Source organism: Scyliorhinus torazame, chromosome 4 (assembly GCF_047496885.1).
Source record: "Scyliorhinus torazame isolate Kashiwa2021f chromosome 4, sScyTor2.1, whole genome shotgun sequence".
Classification (NCBI taxonomy): domain Eukaryota; kingdom Metazoa; phylum Chordata; class Chondrichthyes; order Carcharhiniformes; family Scyliorhinidae; genus Scyliorhinus; species Scyliorhinus torazame.
Window position 1 is genome coordinate 211,739,700 of NC_092710.1, and position 10,535 is coordinate 211,750,234.

Here is a 10,535-nt window from a genome sequence, read left to right on the forward strand (position 1 = left end):
GATTTGTCTTGTGCCTCGGGTCTGTGCTGGGACCACAACTTTTCACAATATACATTAATCATCTGGAAGAAGGAACTGAAGGCACTGTTGCTAAGTTTATAGAGGATACAAAGACCTGTAGAGTATTGAGGAAGCAGGGGGGGCTGCAGAAGGATTTGGACAGGCTAGGAAAATGGGCAAAGAAATGGCAGATGGAATACAATATGAAAAAGTGTGAGGTATGCACTTTGGAAAGAGGAATAGAGGCATTAACTATTTTCAATATGGGGAAATGCTTAGGAAATCAGAAGCACAGAGGGACTTGGGAGTCCTTGTTCAAGATTCTCTTAAGGTTAACGTGCAGGTTCAGTCGGCAGTTAGGGAGCCAAATGCAATGTTAGCATTCATGTCGAGAGGGCTAGAATACAAGACCAGGGATGTACTTCTGAGGCAGTACAAGGCTCTGGTCAGACCCCATTTGGAGTATTGTGAGCAGTTTTGGGCCCCGTATCTAAGGAAGGATTTTCTGTCCTTGGAAAGGGTCCAGAGGAGGTTCACAAGAATGATCCCTGGAATGAACAGCTTGTCATATGAAGAACAGTTAAGGACTCTGGGTCTGTACTCGTTGGAGTTTAGAAGGATGATGGGCGATCTTATTGAAACTTACAGGATATTGCGTGGCCTGGAAAGAGTGAACGTGGAGAGGATGTTTCCACTTGGAGGAAAAACTAGAACCAGAGGGCACAATCTTAAACTAAAGGGACGATCCTTTAAAACCGAGATGAGACGGAATTTCATCAGCCAGAGGGTGGTGAATCTGTGGAACTCTTTGCCGCAGAAGGCTGCGGAGGCCAAATCACTGAGGGTCTCTAAGACAGAGATAGTATGGGCAGCACGGTGGCGCATTGGGTTAGCCCTGTTGCCTCACGGTGCCGAGGTCCCAAGTTCGATCCCGGCTCTGGGTCACTGTTCGTGTAGAGTTTGCACATTCTCCCCGTGTTTGGGTGGGTTTCGCTCCCGCAACCCAAAAGATGTGCAGTGTAGGTGGTTTGGCCACGCTAAATTGCCCTTTAATTGGAAAAAATGAATTGGATACTCTAAATTTATAAAGAAAAAGACAGAGATAGATAGGTTCTTGGAAAAAGACAGAGATAGATAGGTTCTTGGAAAAAGACAGAGATAAATAGGTTCTTGATCAATAAACCTATGTGGAGAAGGCAGGAGAATGGGGATGAGAAAAATGAGCCATGATTGAATGGCAGAAACAGACTCGATGGGTCAAGTGGCCTTATCCTGCTCCTATGTCTTATGGTCTTAGGTGGTGTGGTGCCGCCTTCTTCTGGCCGCTGCCCATGTGATGCGCTAGGGACAGGAGGGGAGTATTCCAGCATCTCCCTTGTGGGAGTCACCAGCATGGTCCCCTAACCCCCCCCCCCTCCCTCGGGGTGCCTGGTGGCCCCTGGGCTACTTCAGGGGACAGGGAGATGCGAGTGGAGCTAACCCCGAGTCTCCCATGCCACCTGGCGCTGTCAGTTCTGGAGGTCCGCTCTTGTCTCGATCAGGGTCTGCATGTTCAGGGCCTTGGAGCACACCTCCGTCTGGGACTGTGCCACATCACCCAGTGACTGTGCCAGTACTTTCTGGGTCTGTGTCACATCAGCTAGTGACTGAGCCATCACCCCCTGGGACTGGGCCACCTCGCTCAGTGTCTGTGCCACATCGGCCAGCGCCTGGACAATGCTGCCGACACTCAGCCATGGCCCGCTGTGACTGGCCAATTTTCTGGAGTGCCGTTGCAATGTCCAGGTGGCTCTGGTACATGGCTGCCTGTGATAGGGTAGTCCTGTCCTGGGCCTCCCCACAACCTGCAAAGATTGTCGCAGGCCATGGACATGTTGATCCATGAATGAAACCAGACACCTGGGGGTGTGGTTGTGTTGGGGTCCGGTGTGCGGGACATCAGAAGGGCCCGCCTCATCACCAGCAACTGCTACAATACAAGACACATCATTGCATTGCAGCTTGAGGGGTGTGTGGGGGGAGCAGTGTGTGTGTGCAATGGGGACAGTGGTGGTGGGGCGGGGGTCTGTGGGTAGTGTGCGGTGGTGGTGGGTGTGGGGATGTGGCACATGTGCCATGGGGGACTGCAACTCAACGAGATCTCACTTCCTCGCTCGTTGCCGACCTCTGCCCCGGCGACTGCCCTTTCTCCGACTCCACCAACATGTCCAGTTTCCGCTGTGGTCGGGCCAAATGTCCTATGGTCTCCCTCAGTCTTCTCCCTCTGTCAGTGGCTGTGTGCATTCTTCTCCGGTGGGGTGGGGGGTTGACCAGAAAACGTATAGCATTAGACATTCGGGCGCATGCAGCCCACGGGGTGGATAGCTGTTGACTCCAGTGGCCAGGGCCCCGGACCTAAAACATTAGCTCCCTTCTCTCGCAACAGATGCTGTCAAACCTGCTGCGACTGTACAGCATTTTCTATGATTTTATAAACTTTATGTTCCAGTGGAAATATTTTCAGCACCTTAAGTCTTTCCTAACAGTAGCTTTCCATACCTTGCTTGGTGAATATATACTGTATACTTCCTATGGCTGCAGTGCCCCTACTGTAATGAGTGTTGGTAACTACATACAGTACTGTAAGTGGAGCTTAATCAATGTTTTTATAAATTTGCCATGGTGTACTATATCAAATGTCATATTAATAGTGTTATATCAGATTTTATAATATGATACTGGATGTTGTAGGATTGCAGTAAACTCTTCATCATGCCTTCCAAAACATCTTTATTTTAGACCTTGCCACCTGTGACAATGAGATTGAATGGGATGAGCTTTTCACGACCTGCAACACCACAGAACCGCCGCTTACCATCACGATGGGCAACAAGATCATCATCTGCATCAGCTGTACATAACAGAGCTGCACAAAAACACGGACAAGCTTTCTTTTTTGATATAAAAACTTCGATCATATAACATTTTCAAGTGCACTGCGCAGATTATGCTTCATCTGCACACTGACTTTCTTAAATGATAGTACATTTTAATCCTATAAAACATTACACAGCAAGCATCCTACACCTGATCTCCACATGGCTTCAGAAGGAAAGGTTTGTTAAAATTATGATTGCTAGTCTCCAGTACTTGCATTGACCGTATGAACCTACACACTTTGCATATCTGTAAAAATTAAATTATGCCATTACAAATTGATTATTTTACAAATTGATTATTTTACAATGTGTATTTATCAGTTAAATAAGTGAATGTTTATTTTGCAACGTTTACTGTACAATTCTGTATTTTGTTGTAAACTTGTATATCAGCTGTACTTTATGAGGAGCAGAAAGCTCAATTATTTGCATGCTAATGTGTTTGTATATGCATGTGTAGTTGAAACTTGCAGCAATGTCTGTGGGCATTTAGACAACATTTAACATCTATATTACTTGTTTATGATCAGGAACAAGCTTCCTTCCGAACAGGTCTTTTTTTTCCCATTATGACATGTGGAAGTATAGAAGAGCAATGAGACAATCTCATTACTTCATTTTAAATGTGTCTTAACATTAATACTCATTTAAGGCACTTTGAAGAACAAAATGTCGTTCTATTCCCAAATGTAAAAAAAGCAAATGTACAATATTAAAAATAAAACTGACTGTAGATCAGGTATTTAAGATTTTATATTATAATTCTGCAGTTGAATTTTCAATTATCCTATAATAGTTCTTGTGGCTCCCTGAAATGTACTTCCTGCTGGGAACAAACTTTAGTAAAATTGGCCTTCTAGTCACGACAGCAAATTATCCAAAGCCTGAGATGGCAAATTATCCAAGGATGTCAGATTTGTCACTCTGATCAGCACCTTTTTGCTTTCCACTTGTAGCGTACTTCAGTGCAAACCGAAAGACACCCCTGCAACATGTTTTACGGCAACTGAGGTGGCTCGCCATGGCTGACGGCAGGATCTCTGGTCCTGTTGCTGTCGACGTGCTTTTTCATTGTTTGCATCCTCTGCTTCCGGGCTTTTTCATTGTTCACATCCTCTGCTTCTGGGAAATCCGCAGTTGGCGGTTGCTATCGACAGGGTCAGAGGATCCCGCCAGTGGGAAGAGCTGGAAAATTCCGTCCTAGAGCTGGAAAATTCCACCCCAGGCTTTTTGAGTTAAATTACCCCTATGTGGGTTTTCGGGGATGGGGTGGGGGTTTGGGCCTAGGTTAGGTGCTCTTTTGGAGGGTAGATGTAGACCCAATGGGCCAAATGGCCTCCTTCCGCACTATAGGGATTCTATGAGTACAATTGCACAGTTAACCCTGGGATTTAAAAAAAAATTCTGTGATCTTAGCACAGAGGGCTAAACAGTTGGGGTGTAATGCAGAACAATGTCCAGCAGCGCGGGTTCAATTCCCGTACCGGCCTCCCCGAACAGGCACCTAGGAGCTTTTCACAGTAACTGCATTGAAGCCTACTTGTGACAATAAGCGATTATTATTATTATTATCTTGCATGGAAGAATTAGATTGAGACTAACCAAATTTGCTTTGTTCGTGGCACATTTGCACCAATGTTACCAAGAAACCCACCTGTTTCAAGAAGACCACCATCATACCGATGCCAAAGAAGAAACAGGCAACGCGTCTCAATGGCTACCGCCCTGTGGCCTTGACCTCGATCATTGTGAAGTGCTTTGAGAGGTTGGTCATGAGACACATCAACTCTATACTCCCAGAATGCCTTGATCCACTACAATTCGCACACTGCCACAACTGGGGCAGCATGGTAGCATTGTGGATAGCACAATTGCTTCACAGCTCCAGGGTCCCAGGTTCGATTCCGGCTTGGGTCACTGTCTGTGCGGAGTCTGCACGTCCTCCCCGTGTGTGCGTGGGTTTCCTCCGGGTGCTCCGGTTTCCTCCCACAGTCCAAAGATGTGCAGGTTAGGTGGATTGACCATGATAAATTGCCCTTAGTGTCCACAATTGCCCTTAGTGTTGGCGTGGGGTTGCTGGGTTGTGTGGATAGGGTGCTCTTTCCAGGAGCCGGTGCAGACTCGATGGGCCGGGTGGCCTCCTTCTGCACTGTAAATTCTATGATAATCTATGGTCCACAGAAGGCGCCATCTCCCTGGTCCTACACTCATCCCTGGAGCATCTGAACAACAAGGACTCTGACAGCAGACTCCTATTCACTGGCTACAGTTCCGTCTTCAACATCATAATCCCAGCCAAGCTCATATCAAAGCTCCAAAACCTAGGACTTGGCTCCTCCCTATGCAACTGGCTCCTTGACATCCTGACCCATAGACCACCATCAGTAAGGATAAACAACAACACCTCCATGATAGTCCTCAATACCGGGGCCTCGCAAGGCTGCATACATAACCTCTTACTGTACTCCCTATACACATGACTGGCAAAATGTGGCTCCAACTCCATCAACAAGTTTGCTGATGACACAATCATAGTAGGTTGGTTCTCGAACAACGACGAGTCAGAGTACAGGAGGGAGATAGAGAAGGTAGTGGAGTGGCATAACGGCAACAATCTCTCCCTCAATGTCAGCAAAACTAAGGAGCTGGTCATTGACTTCAGGAAGCAAAGTATCGTACACACCCCTGTCTGCATCAATGGTGCCGAGGTGGGGAGTCATAGAATTTCCAGTGCAGAAGGAGGCCATTTAACCCATCAAATCTGCACCGGCCCTTGGAAAGAGCACCCCACTTAAGTCTACGGCTCCACCCTATTCCCATAACCCAGCAACCCCACCTAACCTTTTTAGACACGAAGGGCATTTTATCGTAGCCAATCCACCTAACCTGCACATCTTTGGACTGTGGGGGGAAACCGGAGCACTCGAAGGAAACCCACGCACACACGGGGAGAATGTGCAGACTCCGCACAGACAGTGACCCAAGCCGGGTATCGAACCTGGAACCCTGGAGCTGTGTAGCAACTGTGCTAACCACTATGCTACCGTGCTGCCCAGTTGGTTGACAGCTTCGAATTCCTAGGTGTGCACATTACCGACAATCTGTCCTGGTCCACTCACATCGACGCTACAACCAAGAAAGCACAACAGGGCCTATACTTTCTCAGGAAACTTAGGATACATTGACTCATCAATCTTTACAGATGCACCATAGAAAGCATCCTACCTGGCTGCATCACTGCCTAGTATGGCAACTGCTCGGCCCAAGACTAAGAAACTAAGTCCATCATGCAAACCCGCCTCCCATCCATTAACTGTCCACACCTCCCGCTGCCTTGAGAAAGCGGTCGGCATAATCAAAGACCCCTCCCACCCAGGATATTCACTCTTCCAACGTCTTCCATTGGGTAGGAGATACAAAATTTTGAGAGCACGCACTAACATATTCAAAAAAGCTTCTTCCGTACTGTTACCAGACTCCTGAATGACCCTTGTATGGACTGATCTGAACTCTTCAAACATCTTCTCTACTGAGTACTGCACTCGTGTGCTTCACCCGATGCCTATGTCTCTATATGCCCTATGTTTTTTTCATGTATGGAATGGTCTGGACTGTTTGCAGAACAATACTTTTCACTGTACCTCGGTACATATGACAATAAAACAAATCCAAACCAATCCAATCCAATACTCAACACATCAAACTGGGCAGTTTCCAACAAAGATATCAGAGTGAAAAATGTTTTCTAACTCAGAGTGTCACTCAGTTTTCATCTTTCACTTTGATTCACACACTTTTGTATGAAGGTCTCCTGCTGTACTGACGACTGCAAGGATTTAGAATTTATGAAATGCTTGAATATCAATATATGAATATAAACATATAATGCAATTGTACTACCCTTGACTGAATATACTTTTCCACTGCTAACAAGTTCATATTTTCTTCCTCACTTTAATGGTCCCTATAGATTCTTATTTCAGATGATATATCTCTTGTATTTTATTAGAAGGCTGCTTCAGCTTTAAACCAATAGATATTACTTGCCTTGCACTCTTCCCCATTCCTTCCCAAAACATTTAAATTGGCCTTTTTCCTACCTATTCATTGGTTTCTATACATTCTGAAAATTAACTAAAATGACGCTTTTCTCCTTTCCCTTGCTGCCCTTATAAAGGTAGAGTTGGATTGGCTGACAAAATGGCTAAATCAACAAAAAAATGTAAATCGGAAGTTAGAAGTCTGATATGTTGCACTCTGAAACGGTTTTATACTTTAAAATTGGAAATAATTTCTGACAGCTACTATGCTTAGTAGTGCTTCATAGGGTAAGATAGAGAAACCTCATCTATAGGGAAGCACGGTAGCAAAGTTGGTAGCACTGTTGCTTCACAGCGCCAGGATCCCAGGTTCGATTCCCAGCTTGGGTCACTGTCTGTGAGGAGTCTGCACGTTCTCCCTATGTCTGCGTGGGTTTCCTCCCACAAGTCCCGAACGACATGCTGTTAGGTAACTTGGACACCGAACAGGCTCCGGAAAGTGGCGACTAGGAGCTTTTCACGAGAACTTCGATGCAGTGTTAATGTAAGCCTACTTGTGACAATAAAGATAATTATCATAGGTGGCTAAGATTTGAGCATCCAATATTATCAGATTCAAGATTGTACAGTGGCGCAGTGGTTAGGGACCTGGGTTCAATTCTGGCCTCGGGTGACTGCAGAGTTTGTACTTTCTCCCCATGCCCGAGTGGGTTTCCTTCGGGTGCTGCGGCTTGCTCCCACAGTCCAAAGATGGGCAGATTAGGTGGATTGGCCATGCTAAATTGCCCCATAGTGTCACATGGTTATGTGCGGTAGACTGGAGGTATGGGGGTAGACTGGGGGCTTGGGCCTTGGTAGGGTGCTCTTTCCAAGGGCTGTGTAGACTCAATGGGCTGAATGGCCTCCTGCACTAGGGATTCTATGATTCTATAAAGAGTTTGTAATGATGTAATCCTGCAGCTATCTCATTATTACCAGTCAGCATCATTGGATATGAAGTTGGCCCCATTAGGATTAGCATACCAGTCATCTTCTAATTCTGGCACACAGGTTGTTTTCAGGGAATCAAGTCAATGGAAAGTAAAATCAAAAGGCCACTGATCCGATGAAGTCACAAGAACTAAGAGCAGGAGTGGGCTGTCTGGCCCCCGAGCCTGCTCTGCCATTCAATAAGATCATGGCTGATCTTTTTGTGGACCCAGCTCCACTTATCCGCCCACTAGTCAGTCCCTGTCAGGTGGGCTAGGGAAAAATGAACTCCCATTGAATCAGATACGCATCACATTTTAAATTATTTTAACAAGACTTTTGTTGTCAACATGAATAGCAAATACCAATGTATTGGCAGGGCTGGAAATATTTAAGACAGAAACTGTTTCTGCCCATTTTCTGACATTAAGTCACTTCCTGAATTCCCTTGCGCTTGCTGGCCTTTCCTACAATACAATTCCCGAATACCCAAACTTCGGCACAATGGTGCTGCAGATCCTAGTTTCTTGCTTTGATATTTACAATTCACTGAAAGTGAATTTATGAAATGATCAGTGGACGCACGAGAAAGTGTGATGTTCCTGAACCTGAAGAATCTGGTGAATGTAACTGGTGATTTCTGTCGCGGGGAAAGTCATTTTGTAGGGTTTTCATTTTGGCATTTTGCATGTACACGTGGACTTGCTTCTCACTGTTCTGTCAGAGTCAGACAACGACTTGGGATTTTCCCCAACCCCCACCTACATCTTGCCCAACCTCCCATCCAACAATTAGAGTCACTCAGAAACAGGGGCGTCATTCTCCGACCCGCCAGAGGGTCGGAGAATAGCCGTTGGCCGCCGTGAATCCCGCCCCTGCCGAAGTCTCCGAAGGGAGAAAAGTCGGCGGGGCGTTAATGGCGCCGCTGCCGCGGAGAATGTCACGGGTCTGCGCAAGGCAGCCGATTTTCGGCCTGCCGATATTCTCCCTCCCGGATGGGCCGAAGTCCCGTCGACGTGAACGGTCATCGTCGACGTGAATCAAACCTCCTTTTCATCGGCGTGACCCGGTGCTCCAGGCTCACGCCGACCAGCGAGGAGGTGAGTGACGGCCTGGGGGGTTGGCTCTGGGCAGGAAATGGCGTGACCGCAGACTGATTGCGTGAGGAGAGGTGTGTCTCGGCTTGTGTGTGTGTGTGTGTGGCGGGGGGGGGGGGGGGGGGTGGTTAGAGTAGGCTGGGCTCCGGGGGAGTGCCGGGAGGGGGTCCGTGCCGGGGTGGAGGTTGGGGGTTGGGGGGGGTCCGTGCCGGGGTGGAGGTTGGGGGGGGGTCCGTGCTGGGTTGGGGGTTGGGGGGGTCCGTGCCGGGGTGGAGGTTGGGGGTTGGGGGGGGTCCGTGCCGGGGTGGAGGTTGGGGGGGGTCCGTGTCGGAGTGGATGTTGGGGGTTGGGGGGGGGTCCGTGCTGGGGTGGAGGTTGGGGAGGGGGTCCGTGCCGGGGTGGAGGTTGGGGGATGGGGGGGTTCCGTGCTGGGGTGAAGGTTGGGGGTTGGGGGGGGGTCCGTGCTGGGGTGGAGGTTGGGGAGGGGGTCCGTGCTGGGGTGGAGGTTGGGGAGGGGGTCTGTGCTGGGGTGGAGGTTGGGGAGGGGGTCCGTGCTGGGGTGGAGGTTGGGGAGGGGGTCCGTGCTGGGGTGGAGGTTGGGGGGGGTCCGTGCTGGGGTGGAGGTTGGGGAGGGGGTCTGTGCTGGGGTGGAGGTTGGGGGTTGGGGGTGGTCCGTGCTGGGGTGGAGGTTGGGGAGGGGGTCCGTGCTGGGGTGGAGGCTGGGGGTTGGGGGGGGGTCCGTGCCGGGGTGGAGGTTGGGGGTTGGGGGGGGTCCGTGCTGGGGTGGAGGTTGGGGGTTGGGGGGGGTCCGTGCTGAGGTGGAGGTTGGGGGTTGGGGGGGGTCCGTGCTGGGGTGGAGGTTGGGGAGGGGGTCCGTGCTGGGGTGGAGGTTGGGGAGGGGGTCCGTGCTGGGGTGGAGGTTGGGGAGGGGGTCCGTGCTGGGGTGGAGGTTGGGGAGGGGGTCCGTGCTGGGGTGGAGGTTGGGGAGGGGGTCCGTGCTGGGGTGGAGGTTGGGGAGGTGGTCCGTGCTGGGGTGGAGGTTGGGGAGGGGGTCCGTGCCGAGGAGGGTGATGGGAGGGCAAATGAGTTGGTCCACCTGGCCAGGTGCCAGCCTCCAACAGTTGGACCCATGCGGTCCATGCCACCTGGCTGGGGGGAGGAGGGGATATGGGCAATGATGACATGTCGTCGTTCCCCTCCCCCCCCACCAGGCCGTCATGTTTTCAGATCATCCAGCGATGTTGGCCGCCGTGGTGGCAGCCGCTCATGTCTATGTTGCCCTGGATGAAGAGGAGGAGGAGGAGGAGCGTGCCAGAGAGGCGGTGCAGGCTGCCGCAGAGGGGCAGGCGGCAGCCGCCCAGGCTGGAGGGACACCTGACCGACAGGACGAGGAGGGGGAGGAGGACGTCGCGGCCACACGGCAATGGAGGCACCCGAGGGCGCCCCGTGTGTACCGGCCCCGGCAGTCATACCAGGACCTCACGGACCGGGAATGCAGGAGGAGACTCCGG

The 10,535-nt window shown here is 50.0% G+C and overlaps 1 protein-coding gene across 7 annotated transcripts in view; it reads left to right on the forward strand.

Moving 5' to 3' along the window:
- Positions 1-3,680, forward strand: part of mtcl3a (MTCL family member 3a) — an 87,141-nt gene extending 83,461 nt beyond the window's left edge. For 6 of the 7 annotated variants that reach the window (XM_072499235.1, XM_072499233.1, XM_072499231.1 and 3 more), the window contains one exon: positions 2,779-3,680. In XM_072499235.1, coding sequence (XP_072355336.1) covers positions 2,779-2,961 — 183 coding nt within the window. In that variant the 3' untranslated portion in view covers positions 2,962-3,680. The remainder of the gene's footprint in view (positions 1-2,778) is intronic. The other variant, XR_011940719.1, reaches the window with a different exon arrangement.
- The last annotated feature ends 6,855 nt before the right edge of the window (positions 3,681-10,535 follow it).